Source organism: Phocoena phocoena, chromosome 8 (assembly GCF_963924675.1).
Source record: "Phocoena phocoena chromosome 8, mPhoPho1.1, whole genome shotgun sequence".
NCBI lineage: Eukaryota > Metazoa > Chordata > Mammalia > Artiodactyla > Phocoenidae > Phocoena > Phocoena phocoena.
This window is the reverse complement of record NC_089226.1, coordinates 56,845,077-56,870,148: the sequence shown is the minus strand read 5'-3', so window position 1 is coordinate 56,870,148 and position 25,072 is coordinate 56,845,077. Positions and strand designations below refer to the sequence as shown.

General features: G+C 38.6%; 1 protein-coding gene across 1 annotated transcript in view; it reads left to right on the top strand.

Annotated features, from left to right (window-relative positions):
• Positions 1–394: 394 nt before the first annotated feature.
• Positions 395–25,072, top strand: part of UVRAG (UV radiation resistance associated) — a 324,547-nt gene continuing 299,869 nt past the window's right edge. The window contains exon 1 of the mRNA XM_065881900.1: positions 395–650. Coding sequence (XP_065737972.1) covers positions 534–650 — 117 coding nt within the window. The 5' untranslated portion in view covers positions 395–533. The remainder of the gene's footprint in view (positions 651–25,072) is intronic.

Sequence of the window (25,072 nt, the reverse complement as noted above, 5' to 3'; positions counted from 1 at the left end):
ACGTGACACCAGAGCCCAGGCGCAAGGTCTACCTAATCAGACTCCGCCCCTCTTTTCCTTTACTGACAACTGACAGCGACCTCGAGCAATGGTCCTTGCGGCTCCCCCAGGAGACCCCGCCCCGTGGTAGTGGAAGAACCAATTAGACTGGGAAAAAATGAAGCAACGCCCCAGGTTTTACCTCCCCTTGACAGACGCAATTTAGGCCATCCCTGGATTCCTCCGCCCCCAGCCTGTTCCTGCCGGCGATAGACAGACCTTCTGCCCAATAGCGCGTCCGTTTTCTGTGATTGGGTCCCGCCCCCGTGGGAGCTGAACCAATGGGTAAGCCAGGTCTCAGCGGGTGGTGGGGGTTGCACTGCGGTAATATGGCTCTTCCTTAGCCAGCGGTGGTGGCCGGCGGTGGGGTAGAGCGGTTCTGCCTCCCGGGTGGCTGGTTTCTGGGCTGCAGGGGCTCAGCGGGTCGTGACTAGGCTGTGGTGGCGGATGCTGGAGGAGCGTCGGCCCCGCCGCTTGGCGGCTCCCGGGTCAAGATGAGCGCTTCAGCGTCGGTCGGGGGACCGGTCCCCCCGCCGCCCCCGGGCCCGGCCGCCGCGCTGCCTCCCGGTTCTGCCGCGCGGGCCCTGCATGTGGAGCTGCCGTCTCAGCAGGTAACCCCGCGGGCTCGGGGCGCTCGGGAGGGGCCGGGAGGAGGCCCATGAGGGGACCCCGTGGGCGGCGGGCTGACCGTGTACCGGCCGGGAGACCCTGAGAAGTGACCGGGAAGAACTCTGAGGACCAAGGAGGGCTGTCCAGAGGTCTTGGGAGGGGAGGAATCCAGGGATGGCCGAACCTCTCGGGGATCCTCGAGTCCCAGGAGACATCCCGTTACAGGAGATGGGCTGGGAAGAGGCGGGAAGGGACCCAGTGAAACTCCCGGGGGACCCTCCTGTCCCACTCCGTAGGGAGCTGGGGATTCCCTGGCGCAGACCCTCCCCTTTATCCCTCTTGGGAAGGGACCCGGGGAAGCCCCGGTGTCCCAGGAGAGACGGGGGAAAGCGCTTTTCCTTTCTCAACTCACTGACTTGCTGACAAACCAATTGATACTCTGTGCTGCAGGCGAAGTGAGAAGTCTTTAGGGTTTCCAGCATTTACTTTTAATCTCTCCTTATTATGAAGTACTCCCTTAAACTCTCAAGCAAAATCTTTTGGGACTTTGGGTTTCCTTCCTAATTCTCCGACCCCCAAGGAACGCATTTTAGCAATTTGGGGGGGGGGGTCTACTGCATTCCGTCAAATGAGTATCCGTGGAGGCACATTTGCTGTATATATTCATGTCTTCCCCCCATCCTTTAGCAAGGCAAAAAGGGCTTCTTGGATCCAACTTGGATCCGTCCACATTGTAAGCGGATAATAAAGAGGGAACACCGAGTTTGGGGACTTGACAAAATTCTTTGTATCACCCACCTATCTGTAGAGTACTTCTTCTTTCCTTCTCTCTCTTGCCTTCTTGCTCTCCCCCAAGAGGAGACTTTGCAGGAGCTTTAGCATTAAAGAGACGGAAAGAAAGTACCTTTCATCTTCCCGCATCCACGAAGAGGACCTAAGAGAAACGGTCAGTCGTTGAGAATTCACCGTGTTGGGTTTGTGCCAAGTGCTCAGCTGGCTGGTAGTTGATTTAACCTCACAACTCTGGGAGGTAGCTGTTTTTATTAGCTCCATTTTGTAGTTCAAGAGACTGAGGCTTACGTTTGTAAAATCGCTTGGCCAAAGCCTTGCCATTAGTGAGTGGTGGGGCGGGCTTTCAGAATCCAGCCTCTGACTGTAGCCCCAGCACGTGGTTGTTGTGCTGCAGACTTGAACAGTCTTTTTCTCCACCATCTCCACACAGGACAGAGTTCTTTCCTACCCTTCCTCCAACTTCCCATCCCTGTCTTAGTACTTAGGAAAGAGTCAGATGGAAGAAAGCAGAGGCTGGGGACAGAGGGGGGATGGGCAATGGGATGGATTTGAATACAGGAAAGTGTGGGGATGTGGGGACCCCTAAAGGGAAGGAGAGCTGGAGATCAGAGCTACAGTGGTGGCCATGGAGCTGAGTTGTTTGCAGAAGCAAGGGCTTTCTGTGCGGTAGAAGAGGATATAAAAGACTGGGGTAGCATGGGCCCTGGTTTTGGGGCGCTGTTGGGAAGGGAGTTTGTGGAGGGTATGAGTTTGAGGGTCCTGAAGTTTGGATTGTATTTGCAAGGTGCTGGGGGGAGAGTGAAAGTCTGGTGAGAGAGACTAGCCTCTGGAGTGAGCATTAATGTGAATTTTCATGTGTGTGGCGGGAGGTGGACTGTGAGAGTGGATACTGGGAGAGGCAATGATGGACACTGTTACAGGCATCCTGGAGAAATCCTACAGGAGTCAAGAGCCAAAAGGGGTTTAGTTTGGGAGAGCTTTGGGAAAGTGTGGGATTAGGAAAGAGAAAGCATCATTTGTTTCATAGAGCCTGTTCTCTGATAACAGTTCCCAGTTTAACATTGGGGGAAATAATCCAAACAAACTGTCCGTGGAATAAATCCAACTGCATTTGTAAGCGTTTGTCCAAGTTTTGGATTTGTGCCAAGGGATATATAGTAGCTTAAGTGTACGGCTGAATGCTCTGTGATCGCTGAGTATGGTATTTACAGCTTTCTGGGGGTATCATCCTTCTTGAATTCTTGGAAGGCAGCCTGTATAACAAAAGCACTTTACTTTTGCTCTTGACATTAATTTCGCTTTCTGGGTCAGAATGCTCAAGTTTTTAGGATATAAATATATACCATTTAAAAAAGTAAACATTTTTATTAAAGGGTTATCTGTATACAGTGAAGTGTACCAGTTATTAGTACACAGCTTGATGAATTGTCACAAAGCAAAGAAAGTTGTGGAAGTACTACCCAGATTAAGAAGTACAAAATTATTACCATCCCAGAAGTCCCCCTCATGTTCTCTCCCATCTCTACTTTTTCTTTGTCTCCAGAGGAACCACTATTCTGATTTCTAACATAAGAGAAAAGCTTTTGCCTGTTCTTGAACTGTATATAAATGGAATCACGCAAAATGTATTCTTCTTTTGCTCAATATTGGTTATGAGAATCAGAGAATGTGTGTGTGTGTATAAAAACTTTTTTCTTTTAGCGTTAATTTGTTGTCTTTTTTTTGCCTGTGGCTTTTGCAGAATTTCAAATGTTTAGATAAATTGGAAATCCAGTTAACTTTCTTTTGAGTAACACTTTGAAAATTGTGTCATTTTAATAGATTCCATGCTATTTGATAAGATGTCAATATTTCTAAACAGGTAAACAAACCTTGTTGATTTAGGATTTCTACGATAAAGTTGATTATTTCAAAGCATAGATTCAATGGTTTCTCCCCGCCACCCCCAGCCTGTTTCTAAGGTAGGGTTTTTCAACTTCAGCACTGTTGACATTTTGGGTGGGTAGGTGGGTCTGTAAGATGTTTTGTCACCTCCGTGGCCTGTACCCACAGTATATAGCAGCACCATCTCAGGCCTGACAGTCAAAAATGTCTTTAGATGTTGCCACATGTCTCTTAGGGGGCAAAATTACTTCTGGTTGAGAACCACAGTTCTAAGGTATATTTTTGTTTTAGGATAGAGAGTACCCCTGCTATTATATACTCATTTATTCCAGTCTTCATTAAGTCCCATTGATTCTAGTGGCTGTATTGTTTAAAATATTAATTTACTGTATATTAGTTCCAAAAGTATTGGACTCCTCCCTACCCCCAATCTGCCTCCAGAAAAAGGTTTATTTTGTTTTGGCTCAAAGAAAGCCCGCAAAACTGTAAGACCTAACTTATTTTTCTTATTTTAATCCACTTTTCTTAAAGAAAAAATTTAGTTAACACTGCATAACTCCTGAACCTTTACATTTATGAGTACTAACTACAGTCCATAATATTATAGCTACTTGATTATGTCAAATGGGACTACTACTTAATTTTGCCTCCTTTTTGCTTCTGTAGGATTTTGCTTTACCTGTAATTTAAGCCTGAACTGGTCACACATTTTGAAGATTGTTTTTGCTCTTTAATTTTTGGTTGAGGTTTGTAATTAACTAATGAATATAAGCTCATCTGAAGAATAACTTCGGCATTTTGAAATAAAAATTGTGTTTTTTAGTTGAGGTATTTATTATGTCCTTAAAAGTTTGAGAGCATTTCTTTCTTTCCCAAAGGCTTCCTCCTTTGAGTATAACCCAACTACATTTCTCAGATACTCAGAGCTGGGGAGGCTTTTTAGTGATTTTTTAGTGACCCTTTTTGGGTCACTACATACATAAACACATAGTTTTGCATGCAGTTATAGTCCTAACCTAGTTTAATCCCTTCCATTTAAAAAATTTTACAATTCATTATTATTTTTCTTAGACAGTTGTCATCAGTATACATACATCTGCTACACATTTTTGTATAATAATGTTTAGTTATGTTTGTTTAACCCCCATTGGTAGACTTTTGAACTGTTTCCAGTTTTTCTGTGTTATTTTGTTGCAATGAATATCCATATACAGGTATCTTTGAAATCATTCACGCAAAGGATATTTACACGTACACATGTATACATATATACACATATACACACACACATATAACCTACATACACATATACATATTTTTTGTTATTTAAATTTGTATTTCTTTAGTTATCAGTTATGTTTTAGTAGCTTCATTTATTGTATGCCAAACACTGTGCAAAGTACATGAACTCTATCCTTACACAACCCTACGAGTTTCAATATTTTTGCATAGATTTTTATAGCATTTTCATTTCTTTTGTGACTTGCTTGTTCATGTCCCTGGCATTAATTTTTCTGATTACTTGCTCATGTTTTTTATTCATTTAAAGAGCATTTTTCTTGTCTTTTTATGGGAGGAGGTAGGGAATATTAGTGCTGTTAACCTTTATCTCCCTTGAATTTTTAAAAATAGACTTTGTTTTTTATTTTATTTTATTTTTCCTTTTGGCTGTGCACACAGCTTGTGGGATATTAATTCCCCAACCAGGGATTGAACCCGGGCCCCCAGCAGCGAAAGCGCAGAGTCCTAACCACTGGACCGCCAGGGAATCCCCTAGACTTTAATTTTTAGAACAATTTTAGATTTACAGACAAATTGAGAGGATAGTACAGAAAGTTCCCATATACTCTATACCCATTTTTCCCTATTTTTAACATCTTCGTTAGTATGGTACATTTGTTACAATTGATGAATCAGTACTGATACATTATTATTAACTAAAGTCTATATTTTATTCAGATTTCCTTCATTTAAAAATTTGTGGTAAGATATACATAATATAAAATTTGCCATTTAAATCATTTTTAGGTATAATTCAGTGGCATTAGGTACATCCTCAATGTTGTGCAACCATCATTACTATCCATTTCTGGAATTTTTCATCATCTCAAACAGAAACCATACTCATTAAACAACTCCCCATTCTTCCTTCCCCCAGCTCCTGGAAAACTCTGTTCTACTTTATGTCTCTATGACTTTGCTTATTCTACCTTCTTCTTATAAGGGAATCATACAATATTTGCCCTTTTGTGTCTGGCTTATTTCATTCAACATAATGTTTTCAACATTCATCCATGTTGTAGCATGTATCAGACTTTCATTTCTTTTTAAGGCTGAATAATATTCCATTGTGTTTATATACTACATTTTGTTTGTTCATTCATCTGTTGATGGATCCTTAGTGTTTACGTAATACACTTTTTCAGGATCCCATCGTGCACATCACATTATATTTTGTTCACCTATCTCCTTAACCTCCTCTTGGTCGTAACAGTTCCTCAGACTTTCCTTCTTTTTGATGGCCTTTATCGTTTTGAGTACTTCTCAGGTATTCTGTAGGATGTCCCTCTATTGGAATTTGTCTGGTGTTTTTGTTTTTTGTCTGATAATTAGATTGGGGTTATGGGTTTTTGGGAGAAAGGCTGGAGAAGTAAAGTGCCATTTTCATCCTATCATATCAAGTGTGCATACTATTAACATGACTTATCACTATTGATGTTAACCTTCATCATCACCAGTGCAGTTGTGTTTGTCAGGTTTCTCTGCTGTAAGGTTACTTTCTCCCACTCATCCCTCCATCCCTCCTTCCTCTTTGGGAGGAAGTCGCTATGTACAGTCCACACTGAAGGAGTGAGGATTGATACTCCCCCTCCTTGAGGGCAGAGTATCTACATAAATTACTTGGAATTCTTCTGCATAGGAGAGTTCTATCAGTAACCACTTCCTTTTACAGATGAGGGATCTAAGGTCTGGGTAACTTTCTCAAAGTCACAAAGGGTGTCATCACAGGGACTGCAGTTTAGGTCTTTGATTCCCACTTTCCATAGATACCTATTCTTTTCAGAGTCTGGTGAAAAACAAAAGCTTTAAGTTATCTCAAGGTTCGAGACCATCACGCTTTTTATTTTATTTCCCACAGCACCTTTACATAGCACTGTGCTGATTACGTAGTAGGAACTCAGTACGTTTTTTATTTTAAAATTTTATTTGTATATGGATCATTCCTTTGAAGAACTTAGCAGTCTAAAGAGAGGAAGGAAATGGGATTGAAACACATATAAGAAAAAAATGGTAGAAGCACAAAAGCTTTCTAAAACTTAATTTAGCTGTATGGGATATATATTTTTCCCTTACATGTTTCTGTTTATTAGATGTCTTACTTCTGTCAGTCTGATTTAATCATCTTTTTATTATGTGTTTAAAAGATTTGTTTCGTTGGCAAGGCCACTGAAGGCAGAGAGAAGGCCGTATCTTATTGGAAACATATGCCCCGTGCAATGTTATGTATATTTATTCCTTCCACAAATATTTGTTGAGCCCCTTCCTTGTGACTCTAATAAAAAAATAGTGTATAGCTGTGTTGTATAGCTATACAGTAAAATGATGGCAATTTTTGAGCTGTTTTGGTTCTTGTAAACAAATCGGTGTGAGGAAGCTTCAGAAACAAAGAAAATATCAGCATCCTAAAATCATTATTTTTACGTGATAAAATGCCATTAGGAATTTAAGGTTTTTCAATTTTTGTGTGTGTGTGTGAAAATGTTTAGTTTTCCTTTGAAAGGAAAAGCTATGTTCTTATTCAGTGTTAACTTTAAAATTTCTCTACTGGGTCACAGTTCTTAACTTTGCGGCAGAAAATTCAGAAGTGAAACCGACCGGAAATAGAGCCAGAGAAGAATTGAAACTAGTAAGTTAGGCCTGAGTGAGTAGTAAAATGAAAAAAAAAAAATTAGGTTTCCATATTTTCCAAATGTATATTTTTGATAATCTGTGTATTTTCATCAGTAGACATATTACTACTGGGGGAAAAAATACTTGTCATTTTTAATGTGCTTGAATGAGTGCAGATACAAACTAGGGATGTTTTAGAAAAATTAGACAGATCTATATTAAGAGAGGGTTTGAAACATTTTAGGTTTTATACTTTGTTTTAGGTTTAATGCCATCAGTAACTTCTCAGTTAAAGTTTTTTAATGTCTTGTATCTTAGGAGTTGTGTTCTTAGATTATACATGTAGAGGAGCACATGGAGAATGGAAACTTGACATTGGAATTTTTTCCAAAACCTATTTCATAGTATACTGTTTTGGTTTAATATTATATACCCTTGTTTTCCATCTTATTTTAAGATGGAAGCATGAATTTTGAATCATAGAATTTTATAGATGCAAATTCTGAAGCCCTCAGAGGTGAAACTATTCTCCTGGCCAGAGACTTGGTCCCTCTGTTTATTTCCACCCTGAGGGAGTCAGTAAAGAGTATTAATTTAACAAATCTGAATTGAGTACCCTGCTCTTCCAGCTGGTGGCAAAGACCTGACCAGATCCTGCATCTCTCATGAGCATTTATTTCACTGTGCTTGGCTTGGAGTTTTGAGAATTTGTTTCTTAAACTTATCTCTGGGCTTTGACACATTATCCATACAACTCTGGGGATTTTAGGCTAGAATTAAAATGTAGGAGAGACTGTATTTTAAACTTCTCTTTTCAGGCTGAGCTGTCAGACTCCATCCCCTTTCCGCCTGTTATGGTATGTATTAGTGAAACTTTGGAATGTCCCTGTGTAATGTGAGTGATCAGTCTTCCTGTTTTGTTCCTGTCTATCGTTTTTTGAATATCCCACTTAAGAAGTTCTGATTCTTTACCGCTTCACATTTCTGAAACAGCAGCCATCTGGTGATTGTGGGGTTTTTGATGTGAGGAATTTTATTTGTGTAATGTTTGATGCTGATTGCCGTAGACGTCATTTACTAGTAATGTTATCAGTCATTGAAAAACTGGAGTCAAGTGCATTTATTGGTTGAGAAGCTGAGAAAGCTGAGTATTAGAACCCAGCACTTAGGAATCTCTGTTTGCTGGTCCACTGAAATATCTGGTACTTTTTCCCACCATGGTTTTTAGAATGTCCTACAAGATGCAGTCAGGCTTTTTTGAAAATAATGAGGAAAACAAGGAAGCTGAAACTGACAGCTGCCTTTGGCTTTTGTCAGTAGATTCCTGGGTGAGAAAAAAAGAGAAGATACAAATGAGTGAAAGTAGAAATCAGACTTTTATGGTCTATTTTTTTCCTGGAAAAACTTGGATCTCTTTTAACATAACTATATTTTTTTGACTAAGGGCTTAACTGTGAGCTACATGTGTTCATGTTAACCTATGTCAAAACTAGTTCTAAGTGCAGAAGTGGAAGAAACTGACTGAGTAATCCATTTATTCAACAGATATTTATAAAGTACCTCCTTTGATTTATGTTAAGCACAGGATTAGCAACTTTATGTCTTGTTTCCTCCAACCTACTTAAGTCTTTCAGAGGATATGAATTATTTCCCGTCACAATTCCAGTCTTTTTTTTTTTTGTATAAGAGCTAATACAGGAAAACTATACTTTTTTTTTTAACACAACATGAAACTAATTTAGGAGTATGAAAAAACTGTGTTTTAAGTCTCGCAGCATGTGGGATCTTAGTTCCCCGACCAGGGATTGAACACGTGCCCCCTGCAATGGAAGTTTGGAGCCTTAACCACTGGACCACCAGGGAAGTCCCTAAAATGTTAATATAAGGGTATATATGAAAAGCAGCAACATGGGAAAGACTTTCTAATTTTTCATTCTGAAAATAGATCAGAAAGCAAGATAGGCAGGTAGGCTGCAGGGTGCTCATTTCAGGTATCGGATATTTTACAGGACTGTACTCATTACAGGATAGAGTTGGTCCCATCACAGAACTGTACATATAGTAGGTATTTCAAGCTTGTTTTAATGAATTGACTAAATGGAGTTTTTCCTACATGCAAGGTATTTAATATAAATATAAAAATAAAGAACAGTTGTCCCAGTGCCCTTGAGTGACTGGTTTACATTTGATATTCCTTTATTTCTACCAAAAGAAATCAGTCTGATTATTATATGGGGACACTAGAATTGCAGAATTTCTTAGTTGTACATTAGCTGCATTTTTGATATTTTATAAACTTGGATGTTTTAAAACTACCTGCAAATTACTAAAAATCGTTGCTCACTATTACTACCTTGTATTTTCAAGAATAGGTTACCTACCCTATCAATGCCCTCTTCAATGAGCTAGCAAAATATGCAGTGCATTTTAGATATTATATCAAAAATAAAGACAAAATAAATTGGTACTTAGAAGTAAACATAAAATCTGTTAAAAAATGGAAAAATTTAATTAATTGATATTAAATTTTTGATGTGTGCCAAATACTGCGTTAGACTCTGGTGTACTTCTTTCTCTAACTTCTTTTATTGTTGGAGTACCAGAAAATCTTTGAATACAGTTTTATAATTTCTTAAAAGCAAATAATTTTTTCTTTTCTTTTTTTCTCCTTTAATATTTATTTATTTATTTGGTTGCGCCAGGTCTAAGCTGTGGCATGTGGTGGGCTCCTTAGTTGTGGCATGTGAACTCTTAGTTGTGGCATGCATGTGGGATCTAGTTCCCTGACCAGGGATCAAACCCGGGCCTCCTGCATTGGGAGTGCGGAGTCTTAACCGCTGCACCACTAGGGAAGTCTCTGTCCCTAACATTTTCATTCCACAAATATTGTGCTCAACTCTGTTCTACACTATCATTTGTTTAACAGTTTTTTTTTTTTTTTATGCATTTCTACCATGTATACCACAGTGGTGAAGAATATGTTTTCTAGAGCCTGATGCTTGGGTTCAAATCCTGGTTCCATTATTTCCTAGTTGGCAGTCTGGAAGTTACTTAATCTCTCTATGTCTCAGGGAGACTCAGATCAAATGGGCATAATAGCACCTACCTTGTAGGGTTGTTGAAAGAATTATGTGGGCCATAAATTTGCCTAAAAAGGTGCTTGGTACGTAGTAACTGCTCAATGCTCAGTAAATGTCTGCTCTTGCTACTATCATTACTACTACTACTGCTGCAGTTTGTCAGGCTCGGAGGATATGATAAATAAGGCACTGTCCTTGCCCTGGAGGGATTTATAATCTAATGGTTAAGGCAGCTATGTCAGCAGACCATTTTAGTGTAATATAAGAGATGGTTTGAACTAAATGCTGAGGTGGGAAAGAGAAGGAAAAGCATTCTAGCAGAGGGACCAGCTTGAGCAAAAAGGTAAGTAGGTATAAAAGCGAATGTGAGGCTGGAGTTTAAGGATCTTGGAGGAGGATGGTGGAAACAAACGAGCTGGAGAGGTATAGTTTGGGATTAGATTATGGAGGGCCATGTGTGCCATGGTTTGGAATTTGGACATTATCCTGGAGGTAGAGGGGAGGACTGTCTTTTTTTTTTAATAGACTTTATTTTTTAGAGCAATTTTAAGTTCATAGCAAAAATGAGCAGAAGGTACAGAGATTTTCCAAGTACTCTCTGCCGCTGTACGTACATAGCCTCCCCCATTAGCAGCACCCCACACCACAGTCATACGTTTGTTACAGTTGATGAACTGCATTGACACATCATCATCAGCCAGAGTTCACAGTTTATATTAGGGTTTACTCTTGGTGTTATACATTCTCTGGTTTTGAACATATGTATAATGACATGTGTTCAGCAATATAGTATCACGCTGAGTAGCGTCACTGACCTAAAAATGCCTTGCGCTACACCTACACCCTGCGCTACATCTACAACTCCCTCCCCACTAGCCATGGGTGAAAATTGTTCCACATCCTTGTTAGCATTCGGTGTGGTCAGTATTCTGGATTTTGGCTATTTTAATAGGTGTGTAGTGGTATCTTGTTTGTTTTAGTTTGCATTTCCCTCATGAAAAATGATGTGGAACATCTTTTCATATGCTTATTTGCTGTCTGTATTTGGTGAGGTGTCTGTTAAGGTCTTTGACCCATTTTTCAATCAGGTTGTTTTGTTTCTCTATCGTTGAGTTAAGAGTTCTTTGTATATTTTAGGTAACAGTCCTTTGTCAGATGTTTTTTTTGCATATATTTTCCCCCATGGCTTGTTTTCTCATTCTCTTGACATTGTCTTTCAGAGAGCAGAAGTTTTAAATTTTAATGAAGTCTAGTTTATCAGTTATTTCTTTCATGGAGAGTGTGTTTGCTGTTGTATCTAAAAAGTAGTTGCCATTCCCAAGGTCACCTAGATTTCTTCTATGAATTTTATAGTTTCGCGTTTTTACATTTAGGTCTGTGGTCCATTTTGAGTTGGGTTTTGTGAAAGGGTGAGGTTTGTGTCTAGATTCTTTTTTTGTGTGTGGAGATCCAGTTGTTCCAGCACCATTTGTTGAAAGACTATCTTTGCTCTACACCTACACCTTGCGCTACATCTACAACTTCCTCCCCACCAGGAGTGAATGAAAATTGCTCCACATCCTTGTTAGCATTTGGTGTTGTCAGTATTCTGCATTTTGGCTATTTTAATAGGTGTGTAGTATTGCCTTTGCTCCTCTGTCAAAGATCAGTTGACTATACTTATGTGGTATAAGTTTCTGAGCTCTCTATTCTGTTCCTTTGATTTACTTGTTTATTCCGTTTGTCAGTATCCACAGAATAGCTTGCTGGAATTTTGATAGGGATTGCACTGAATCTATAGATTAAGTTGGAAGGAATTGACATCTTAACAATATTGCATCTTCCTATCCATGAATATGGATTTTCTCCATTTATTTAGTTCTTCTTTGATATCTTTCATTAGAGTTGTATAGTTTTCCTCATGTAGATCTTGTTCATATTTATACCTAAGTATTTCATTTTGGGGGAGTATAATGTAAACGGTATTATGTTTTTAAATGCAAATTCCCTTTGTTCATTACTGGTATATAGGAAAGCAATTGGCTTTTGTAAATTTACCTCGTACCCTGCAACCTTGCGATAATTGCTTAGTTACAGGAGTTTGTGGTTGATTTTCTCCGATTTTCTACATAGAGAATCATGTCATCTGTTGAACAAAGACAGTTTTATTTCTTCCTTCTCAATCTCTATACCTTTTATACCTTTTCTTGTCTTATTGCTAGTACAAGCTAGTACTTGTTTTTCTTTTCTTTTTTAAACTTTTTGTTTAGAAAGAATTACAAGCTTACTGAAAAATTGCAGAAATAAAACTTGTACAAGAATACCTTTATACCCTTTACCCAGAGTCATCTATTGTTAACATTCCATTTGCCTTGTCATTTGCAAGCTATCTCTTCCTAGGTCTATACAGATATAGATAAGTTTTTTGTGTGTGTGAATCATTAGAAGTTAAGTTACATACATCCTGACCTTTTATCCTTAAGTACTTCAGTATGTATTTCCTTGAAGAGGTATGTTCTCTTTTATATCTGCAGTATAGTTATCAGTTTCAGTAAATTAACATTGATATAATGCTTTTATCTAATCTGTGGTTCATAATCTGTCAGTTGATCCCATAATGTCCTTTATAGAACATTTCTTTTCTCCAGTTTGTGATCCATTCTAGAGTCAGGTATTGCATTTAGTGGTTTTATCTCTTCTTTAAGGTAGAACATTTCTGCAGCTTTTCTTTGTCTCTTTTTTTAAGGTCAGTGTCATTATACAGATAGACCCCTTCCTCCCTTTTTAAAATAGACTATTCTTCATTTTCTGTTTACCCGATGTTTCCTCATGATTAGACTCAGATTATGCATTCTCTCAATTGGAATTTCTTTTTCTTTTTTTTCATTTTTTTGGCTATGCCGCATGGCACATGGGATCTTAGTTCCCCAACCAGGGGTCGAACCCCCACCCCCTGCATTGGAAGCTTGGAGTCTGAACCACCGGAACACCAGGGAAGTCCCTTCAGTTGGAATTTCATGTGTGGTGATGCGTCCTTCATAGGGTATCACTTCTGGAGGCACATGATGTCCATTTGTCCCTTACTGGTGATGTTTATTTTGGTCACTCGGTCAAGATATTATCTGATTTCTCAACTATATAACTCTGTATGTGTGTGTCTGCCCTTGAAACTAACTAATAAACAGTCTGTAGGGAGACACTTTGAGATCATGAATATATCCTGCTTCCCCCACCACACCCCCGCCTCAGATTTATCATCCACTGATGATTTTTTAAAAATTATTTATTTGGCTGCGCCGGATCTTAGTTGTGGCACACGGGATCTTTAGTTGCGTCATACGAACACTTAATTGCAGCATGTGGGATCTAGTTCCCCAACCAGGGATGAACCTGGTCCCCTGCATTGGGAGTGTGGAGTCTGAGCCACTGGACTACGAGGGAAGTCCCCATTGATGATTTTTGTCTGAGGTAATCTTGGCTGTCATTGTGGTAAAATTATGATTTCCGAGCTCTTAACACTCCCTCCACATTTATCAGTCTGCCCTTGGCATTGTACTGTGAGAGTAGGAGGATAGTTTTGAGGAGAGACTGGCGGTGAGAAGAGTCATTGAGAAGGTGGTGGGGAGAAGGCTGCTGATGAAGTTTCTAAATAAGGGGAGACTGAGGCCTAAGCTGTGAGGCAGTGTGAGATATTCATTCATTCATCGTTCCGTTATTCCTTCAGCAAACATTTATTGAATATCTGTGTGGCTGCGCTTGGGATAAATAGATGGTTTTGGTTCTTAAGGAGTTTATAGTCACTGGAGGCTACAGAAAGGCCGAGAGTGGTGACAAAATAGAGGTGCTATTAAGAGATATATATAAAATATAACTTTAATGTGTATGTTAAATATAACATATGCATAAGGCTGCTGTCTTATGGCACTGTGAAATATCTAATCTTGCCCATGGTTTACTCATTGGTTCATCCATCAAACACTTGCTGAGTATCTACTTTGTGTCAGGTGCTAAGTGCTATGGGTAAAAAGAGGAATGAAACTTGGTTTCTTTATTTAAGGCTCACCCCTCCTTTGGGGGTACACAGCCATATAAACATAGTTGATAAAGCATGATTGTGAGCATGATTGTGCTAAGTACTGTGATGGTGGCATGTATATAGCATAGTCATGGCACAGAGGGGAGAGATTATCATCTTGGTTTAGGGTAGTGGATGGGGCAGGGTGGTCAGGAAGGATGTCTCAAAAGTGGAGATTCTGAGTTGGGTCATGAGGAATAATTTGACATTTGTCTGCTTAATTGTAGATACTTATTTTAGTCCAACTTTGTGATTACCATTTGCTGTCATATTTTCCTCCAGTCAAGATTCATGGCTCATTTTCACACACTACTGCAGAAATATCCTTTAAAAATGATTCATGAATGAATTTCCCACTCTCACCCTTTTATCTTTTGTCATGCTGCCTTGTGTTTTTAGTAGCTAATGTCTTTAAAACCATTCTCATAGTATTTTTAGCCACAGTAGTTAGAACCATCTCCCCCACTTAACAGTGAGAGAATCAAGACCCAGAAAAGAACAATGAATCCCCAGCTATTTTGGTTCTAAATTCGGAGCTTTTCCCACTATCAGTCTGTTTGCTTCTTGGATTTAAAGCACAGTTTTCCAGTTTCACCTTTGTCTCTACCTTCACAAACCTGTATAGCTCGGGTTAGGTGGATAGATTTTGAACCTACAGGTAAACTGACCACTAAAAGCTGAGGCAACCTGTAGGGTAATAATTGTTGCATTATTGAACTACCTTATGCGCTAGCACTGTGTCTAAGTGCTTTGCAGTTCTTCCCTTTACTCTTCGTTCATTGCAACTCTGTGAGGTAGAAGCTGTTATTAGCTCCATTTTACAGATGAGGTGTCTGAAGGTTAGAGAGATTAGTTACATACCCAAGGGAAATAGCAGAGCTGGGACTCAAACCTAAGTTGGCTAAGTTTATACCACAACACAAAACCAATGTTTGGTATAACTGGAATAAATAGCTCACAATCTGATTTTGTTCTGAAGCACATGCCCTTTGTTTTTTCTCAGGTTGATTTAATTGAACTCAGTTTGTAGCTGGGAGTCTCTGGAACTGTTTACCCTAGTGCTGCAGTGTATACTGGCTGTTGCACAGGAGTTAGTCCTTATGTTGTGGGTGGCTTAATCTGCCTCTTCATCTATTTCTTTTGTGGCTGAGCATCTATAAGAGTCCCATATTATTGGCTCTTAAAAAAGTCAAAAATTCTTGGTGCAGATGTGGAAATGGGGCAGAGACCAGGGCTCTTAATTTTATTGAATTTATGTAGGAGAGGTAGTCAGAGGTATTTAGTCTTCCATTTCATTGTGTAGTTCCTGGCACATCATGGGTACTCCAGAAATGTTGAAATACTTTGGTTTGTTAGGGTACAATGTATAGGAGAGAATTATGAAGACATGAGGATGTTTGTGAATGTTGCGAGCTTATTGAGACAGATTGGGATTGAAGATGGTACTGGAAAGTAGATTTAGGGCCTTTGGATTTATTTAGTAAAGCTTGATTGTAGTGGGAGGACCTTATTAGATAAAGGCAACCTGGGTTATTTCTGGGGCAAAGAGAAGGCGGGGGGTAATGGGAAAGAAATAATGGAAATGAAGACACAAAGATTCTAATTTTGCTAATCTTGGTAGGTTTTAAAAATAGAGTCTCTCTGAAATCAGTATGTTAACATTTAATGCATAATGGGGAATATCCTGGCGGTCCAGTGGTTAGGACTCTGCGCTTCCGCACGGATTCAATCCTTGGTCGGGGAACTAAGATCCAGCAATGCCATGTGGCTTAGCAGGGCCCCCCCATCACCACCCCCGCAAGCAGCCAAATGCATAATGGCTTGTACTTGTTTAAGGAATTGTATAGAAATTACTATTTGTGACCTCTTGTTTGCAGAAGAGGAAGTTGATATGTGTATAAGAGAAGAAATCTGGTTTTTACAGTATAAACAACAATAGATTTAGGCAAATGAATGAAGAGTGTGGAAAGGAAGAAACATATGCCAGAGATAACTGTGAAGAAAGGATTGATGGGCTGCTTGGCTGATTAGAAATGGGAGTAGGGGCATGGGACATCTGCCAGGCAAAGATGTCTCAAAGGTTTTGAAACAGGGTATCTGGGAAGCAAATACATGGTGAACATGCACACATGTACACATAGCCTAGGAGATCGGGCCTGGGTGCAAACCTTGATTTTGCTGCTTACTAACAGTGTAAGCATGGGTGGGTCCATTTACTTAGGACCCCAATTTTATTATCTAAAAAATGAGTAAAATGGCTTAGACCAGTGCTTATTAAACTCAAAATGTACATACAGATTACCTGGGGATCTTGTTAAAATGTAGATTCTGATTGAGTAAGGTCTGTAGTGGGACCTGAGAATCTGCATTTCCAACAGGTTCCCAGGTGATACTGGGTAGCAAAGGCTTAGATGACTTTCAAGATCCTTTTCAGTTCTGTAATTCTATAATTCTATTTATTGAATGTTTGTCCTTTGGAGATCTGTTATACTCTTGTGACTTTATTACCTCTATTTAGATAGATGAATTCTAAATCTGTCTCTTTACTTCAGATTAGAAATGCCTAAACCAATTCGTCATTTTACACTAACCACATCCCTTTCTTGACATCCCTATTTCTGTTAATACTTTATATTTTAAAATACTTTACAGTTTTTCAGAGAGCTTTTATGTCCATTATTTCATTTGATCCTTAAAATAACCCACAGAGGTAAGCATGCAGGAAATATCTCTGTTTTATGGAAAGGAAAACAGGCTCAGAGAGACTGAGTGGTTTGCCCACTAGTGAGTGGTTAGAACCACCCTTGAGTTCAGGATTATTGACTCTCTTACCACTATGTCACACTGCTTCTGGTAATGACTATCACAGATACCGGGGCTTAAGGGTTGGTTGCCATCTCTGTTTTTCTAAATATTTAAATTTAGTTTTATTTTAAAAGATAGGTAATATATTCATGTGGATCACAATTCAAAGGTTAACATAAACGCACAAGTGGAATTTCTGGGTCTAAGAATCTATGCATTTGTAATTGTGGTAGGTATTGCCACATTGCCATCTTAGAGGTTTTACTAATTATACTTTTTTCAGGGAAGTGTCTATTTTGCCACTGCCTGCCTCTGAATATGTTATCAGACTTTGTGATCTGTGCCAATTTTAGTGTAGTTTTAAGTTGCATTTCTCTTATGAATGAGGTTGAGAATCTTTTCTTGTTTAAGTGCTATTTGTATTTTCTGTGAATTAATCTGTTAATATTCTTTGTCGGTTTTTCTGTTGGGTGGTTGAACATTTTGTTCTATGAACACTTTATTTTATTTTTGGCTGGGCCTCATGGCTTGCGGGATCTTAGTTCCCCGACCAGGGATTGAACCTGGGCTCCTGGCAGTGAAAGCGCCGAATCCTAACCACGGACCACCAGGGAATTCCCATATGAACTCTTTATGTTTTAGTGAAATTGTCTTTGTTATATGAATTAAAATCTTTTTGTTAGGTTTTTTTCCTTTGATTTTATATATGCTAGTTTTTGTCATGCATAATTTAAAAACATTTTATATAGTACATTTTATTGATTTTTTTTCTTTCTTTTTATAGCTTCAGAGTTTTATGTCATTCTTAGACCTTTGAGGTTGTAAAATAATTCTTCATGGTTTCTTTTGATACTTTTATGCTTTAATTATTTACATTTGAATATTTTTAAACCATCTGGGATTTGATATAAGGTATAGGATGTTTCTTGTATATATACGTATTTCTTCTCTTTCCTTCCCTTTCCCTTTCCTGATGGCTACTCTATTGCCCTAACACCTTTATTGATTAGTTCTTATATTTCTAGAGGTCCTTTAACTCCTTTATTTCTTTTATCAATCTTCTCTTTGTCCTCAACCATATCCGTTATCTGGTTAGTCTTCCCATTAAGCCCATTTTTGTCTTTGTGCTCCCATATAGTCTCATCCTTTCTTTCTGTTCTTATTGATATTACTTTAAAACTTTTTTATTATGGAAATTTCAATGAATAAAGAAATATAATGTATATTTTATATATAAATGTGTATTGAAATGCATACATACAGGGTGGGATGTAATAAACTCCCAGGTACCTACTACCTGTTATTGGTAATAACTATCAATAACTATCACCTCATGGTAGATCTTATTTTATCTATATACCTAACTAACAATACTTGTCCTCCCTCCCTCCCCCCAATTATTTTGAAGCAAATTACAGGCACGATACCACTTTTAACACTTGGACCATTGAAGCTGTCTTCTGTCTTGCAGTTTTTATCCTCCAGGTCATCCTGTGTAATTCTGTGTCTTTCTTCTGTCTTACATTTCTAAAATAACAGTTCTTTAATTAAGTGGTCTTTGAAAGTATATGTTGGATACTTTTACCTCAAACTGGCTTTTTCATGTGCCCAAACTCCGGTTCTTTAGAAAGATTACATACTCTGAAACTAGGGAATGCCATGTTTGTATCCCCACAGTTCCTAGCATAGTCTGTAAAGGAAATAACAGCAAGTAAAATAGAAGAAAGGGGAATGAGAGAGGGAGGATGAGAGAGACATACATGGAGAACAATACTGGATCTGTCACTACAAAGGCCTGTTTCTTAGAGCAGCACTACCCAGAGGAAACATGGGAGAAAAAGAGCAAGTTTGGACTTCCTACCAAGATTGGGGTGAATAGGGTAGAGATTAAAAAAAACCCAAAAAAACCCAGAGCCAAAATGTATAAGAAATGCAGGAAGTTCAGAGACATAGATAATTTTGTCTTTTCTTGTGGAGAAGCCTGTTAGTGCATAGTAAATGACTGAATTAATCTAGGACTTATTTGAACTTGAGTGAGAGGAGAGTTAATGTCAAAATAAGCGCTTTGGTTCCAAGGTTGTGTAATTTGTGTCAGAGAAAGTTCTCCGTTAGGAACAGGAGCTATAAAGTTTTTATGAGAGATCAGAGTTGGCGGTTTGTTTGTTTAAATCTGTAACATTGGGTGTTGGCATCATCTGCTTTCTATCCAGCAGCATCTAGTTTTAAAGCATTTCTGTGTTCTTCAAAAGTTTTCACAGTGAGTCTTTCAGCTGGGATCAAGAGATTAGAAAAAATAGGTGGTTGAGACTGCTATAATATAGAAGGGGCTTTTATATTTTTTAAAAAGATTGACCTAATTTATCAAGCTTAAATTCTTGATTTGGTAATTCAACATTTTTACCTTCCATGGAAATGTGGAAAACTAATTTTCTCCCAGGTTTGCTTTTGTTGTCCCTCAAAAAAGTGTACCAAAGTAACACTAGTCTGACTTAACCTGGGCCTTGATTCTTCCATGCCAGTTAGCCTGGCCCCAGGCTGAGAATAAATGCCTGACCTGAAGAAAAAAATGAACAGGAAATAGGAAAGGGGAACGGTATTCAGAACAAGTTTGACTACATTTCCAAATCAAATGCTACTTTAAAACTTCTCATAACTCAGTGAGATCTACATTAGGGGTCAGCAAACTGTGGCCAACAGTCACTGGTCTTTTATAACAACTGATGAAATAAGAAAGGTTTTGACATCGTTAAAGGATTACAGACAAACAAAAACCCAAAGAATTTGCGGAGACAGGATGCACCCTGAAAATCTTGAAATATTTACTTTCTGTTCCTTTTAGAACAACCCACGATCTACATCATTCAGGGTATATAGTAGTATTTATTTATGTGGACATTTAAAATTTCTTGTTCTTTTGTTTGTGTTTCACGTTAGCACTTTGTTTTTGTAAGGGTTATGCAATTTTCCGTTGTGTGAATATACCACAGTTTGAGTGGTTATTCAGTTTTTGCTTTTATAGCCCATATTTGCACACATTTTTGTGATTTGTGGAATTTCTTGGTCCAATATTGTGTGCAGTTTAAAATTTGGTAATTGTTGCTAAGTCACTGTCCTTCCAAAATGGACCATTTTATATTTTCCCCAACATTATTTTCCTTACTAGCATCAACCCTGACAGAGACTAAAATGGTTTGGTTAATCAGATAGATCTCTTTGTTTTCTATTGCTGAGTAACAGAAAATTTAGTGGCTTAAAACATCATCATTTATTTTGCTCATGAATATGCACTTTGGTTCGGGCTTGGTGGGAACAACTTGTCTGTGCTTTACTTGATGTCATTTCTGGCGTCTGAAAGGCTGGGTACTGAAATGGTCACTTGCATGTCTGGTTATAGCTGGGATCTCTCAGCTGGGGCTGAGGAGAGCACCTGCAAAGTCTTTTCCACTTGGCTGCTGGGCATCCTCACAGTGGGGTGACTGGATACTGAGGAAGAGCATCCTGTAGAGAGGACCAGGTAATTTTATGATTTAGCTTCAGAAGTCACGTGGCATTATTTCTGCCATAGTCACAGGCCTTCCCTCATTTAAGGGAGAGGGAACATAGACGCCACTTCGTCAAGGAGGAGTGGCAGCATCGCATTGTAAGAGAGCACGTGGGATGCGATGTATTGGTGCGGCCATTCTTTGGAAACTACGGTCTCCACAAGCTGGAATATTTGTTTTGGTGTGCATATCTTTATGAGTGGGATTATACATCTTTTCGTATGGTTAGTGACCATTTCCATTTCTTTTTTGGTGGCTGCCTTTTTGTATCCTTTGCCCCCTTTTCTATTGGACTATAGGTTATTGATTATATTATTGATTTGTAATAGCTCTTGTAGACTAAGCAAATTAGACTCAAAATTTGTTTAGAAGATACGTCACCATGGTCTTGGGAGTCATAAAAGTTGCGTGGGATTATAGCTTAGTTTGGTGACGGTGGGGATTTGTGGAGTCATTATATTTAAGAAACACAGTTACTCTTGTTTTTTAAGCAAGGGGTACAGGGAAGGAGGGTGCATGATAGCCATTTCTTCCTCCTTCTGTTGGCCATCAGCCTCCCTGAGTCACTCTCCAGCAGTGACGAGGAACAAGATCAAGGACACCACATTTCTCTTTGGTCATTATTATACCTCAGAAACCAGAAAGTTTTAGATACCAGCCAGGGAAAGGTGCTAATATTTGGGAGGAACATAGAACACCAATGGCGCACCTTACTACTGAAAATTGCTTTGGTTTTCTTTTAGTTCTGGGGTGTGTTTTGACTTGCCATCGCCAAGGTTAAGGTTCAAAATTATATCAACAAAAATGGAGTGACCCACCAGAAATTACCATTTTCTAAAATATGGAGATGTTTAACAAAATAAAACATTTCTTTGTACCTTGCCTCTAAATTAGAATGTTCTCTTCATCTACTAACCTGTTAATGGGATAAATTCTTTTTTTTAATTAATTAATTAATTTAAAAAATATATTTTATTTTTGACTGCATTGGGTCTTCCTTGCTGCACGTGGGCTTTCTCTAGTTGAGGTGAGCGGGGGCTACTCTTTGTTGTGGTGCGTGGGCTTCTCATTGCGGTGGCTTCTCTTGTTGTGGAGCATGGTCTCTAGGCGCTCGGGCTTCAGTAGTTGCAGTGCGTGGGCTCAATAGTTGTGGCTCACGGACTCTAGAGCGCAGGCTCAGTAGTTGTGGCGCACGGGCTTAGTTGCTCTGCGGCATGTGGGATCTTCCTGGATCAGGGATACCAACCCGTGTCCCCTGCATTGGCAGGCGGATTCTTAACCACTGCGCCACCAGGGAAGCCCCAGGATAAATTCTTGATAAACAGTTACAATGTAAGTCTTCTCTCTAGTTGTAATCTTTGATAGTTTTATAGGGACTGGATATGTCATTATACAGTAGTTCCCATTTTAGGTATGGTTTGATCCAGAGACAAATTCTGTTGCCAGGACTTTTTTACTTTTATTTTTTTAATTGAAGTATAGTTGATTTACAATATTAATTTCAGGTGTACAGCATAGTGATTCAGTATTTTTACAGATTACACTCCATTAATAGCTATAATAGCTATAATTCCCTGTGCTCAACACTATATCCTTGTTGCTTGTCTATTTTATGCATAGTAGTTTGTATCTCTTAATCCCTTACCTCTGTCTTGCTCCACATCTCTGGACTCTGCTGTCTTACTTGCTGTTTTCATTTCACTGTGGTGTAAAGATGACTGCCAGCATCTCTAGTCCCATGTCCTTTCCAGGTTCTGGGCCAGTAGGGGGAAAATAAACCTCTCAACAATTTAATTTCTGGGTTTTCTAGGATCCTAATCATGTGTTATGGGCAGGGGGATGGAATGTGCTGATTGGCCTGATCTGAGTCATGTGACCCTCCTTGGAGTTGGAGGTGGAGTTAATTCTACAGGAAGTATTATATAAATTGATAGCAGAGGAGAGTGGTTCTACAAAGGAATAGCTGAGGGGTTTTTTGTTTGTTTGCTTGTTTGTTTTTGTTTTGTTTTTTGTTTCTTAAACTAAATAGGTGCTGGGCAGGACAAAACAAAACAAAATAAATAAAAACAAAGCAAAAAAATCATTTAATCGACTGTTATGTTTTAAAGCCATTTTCTAAGAGCATTAGTACTGTTAACAAGAAAAACCAACCATTTTAGATTCTTTACAGGCACCAGTTTACAATCATACTAATGAGTAACGCTTACTTTTTTACTTAAGCAAATGTTTCAGATCTACAACATATGGCAGTTAAGTCTTGTTTTAGAATTTATACTTGAGAGATTTGTAAAAGAAAAAAGTTAAGGAATTTAGGATCCTACTGGTCTTTTACCCACTGCCAACATTGCAGATAGAGTTGTGCTCTAGCTACATCTGTCAATCCTCCAAATCAAAGCTGAGTAAGAAGATTTAATTTTATTTGTTAGTGAACGTTTTTAACCTTTATATAGAATGTTTTATAGGCAGTGTTTCAAAGACATTAAAGCCATGTTAATTCCAACTTAAAAATTAAAATCTATTCAGCTTTAGTTTTGGAGATAGGTGTTTTTCGAGCACAACTTGGATGCCTCAAGCTACTGCTGTAGAAAGATACACAAAGAGCTTTTTATAACTGTGAAAGCTTAGAGCTTTGAGAAAGTATAAGGAGATTGGCTGGTGAAGAAGCTGCATGGAATGTTATCTTAAAGAGTAATTCCAAAGTCTGTGTAAATTTTAATTACTCAGTATTTTTACTTTTCTAAGATAATTGAGCCAGTTTAGAGCATAAGACAGATTTGAATTTAACTATCCTCAGATGGGCCATTGAAGAGATAATCTGATATTTAATTTCTGTTTAGACAAGTTCTAAAGCAGTGTATTTATGCTAGATGGTGCCACCAGGCCACGAACTACCGCTAGATTGTATACCCTGGAGCAGTTAAAGGTAGATGAGTGCTGAGGATTTGCTATAGTCCAGAAGCACTGCTAAGATTTGAGCCCCCTTTCAGTTCTGAGGTCCATTCTTAGGTTTGAAGTGCTCTCTATTCTCCCACCATCTCGTGGGTGAGTGTCAGAAGCCACTAGGTTCAGGTTCATTGCAAGGCCTAGGTCATACCAAGACCTTCTTGACTGGGTTAATTCACTGGACATATATTAATTCAGTCAAAAACCATTTATTGTGTACCTGCTATTTGCTAGGTACTCATCTAGATGCTGGAGATACAACAGTAAATAAAATAAAGACTCTCCTTTATAGAACTTATAGTCTAGTTGGGGAAGATTGACAAATATCTGGAACTATCCATAATTTCATATTAGGTATAATTATACATTGTTTTGGTCAAGTAGATGTTCTGGGGAACTGAGAACCAGAGAGGATCCTTTAGGTCACCTTGACTTCTTTAATATTTCCTTGGATCATAGGGTAATATTTTGGGCAAAGGTGGGTGATATAGCCTAAGGCTGGTGGTAATTTTTGGTATTGCTATTATATTTTGGACTAGGTTTAGTTGATTTAAACTTTTTCTTATTTATTTAACTTTATTTTTTGATTATGTAAATCATTCTTATGGTACAGAAGTTAAAAAACCACATAAACAAGTATCAGGGAAGTTTTGCTTTTATCTCTATTCCCTCCAACCTGTTCTCACCCCCATAGGTAATAATTTTTCTGCATTTCTGGTTTAACCTCCCAGTGTTTTTTTTAATTGCATTAAAAAGAAACAGTTCAGTTAGAGAATAAGGAAGGAGGAATCTTCTCTCCTTAACTTTGAAGCATAAATGGATTTCCTTAAAGACAGTAGTATTCTAGATTAAGGGGCTAGCATTAGCAAAAGCATGGAGCTAGGACCGTGCATGCATGATCTTTTTCATGGAACCTTAATCAGTCACGTGTGACTAAGGGGTTGGGTATGTGGAAGATCTAGTGGGCAGTAAGGATAGGTTATGGAGAGGTCGGATTGCACAAGGCTTTGAAAGGAATAATGGGAAGTTTGTACTTTATGCTGGAGGCTTTCGGTAATGTTTTCGGGTTTTTGAATAGAGGACCAAGTTTGGAATCTTATGGCAGAACAGATGTGATTGTTGTGTATAGGCAATTAATAGTTCCTGTCAACTTAAAATCTTGACTGAGAAGGTTGATGAAAAATATATAGTAGAAGGAAATAGTTGCTGTAATCCAGGGTGTGAAATGGAAACCTTTGGCAGATTGTAGAAATATAAGTCTTTTAGAGTAAGCCCTAGGAACTTTTTGTAAGTACATTTGGGGCTTTTCGTACTTTGAGTATTAACCAAATTTATTAGACAATAACGTTCTCTGTCAAAGAATCTTAATCTCTAGATTGGGAGAAAGGATTGGGTTGGTATGTGCATGGAAGGGAAGAACTGAACTTTTCTGG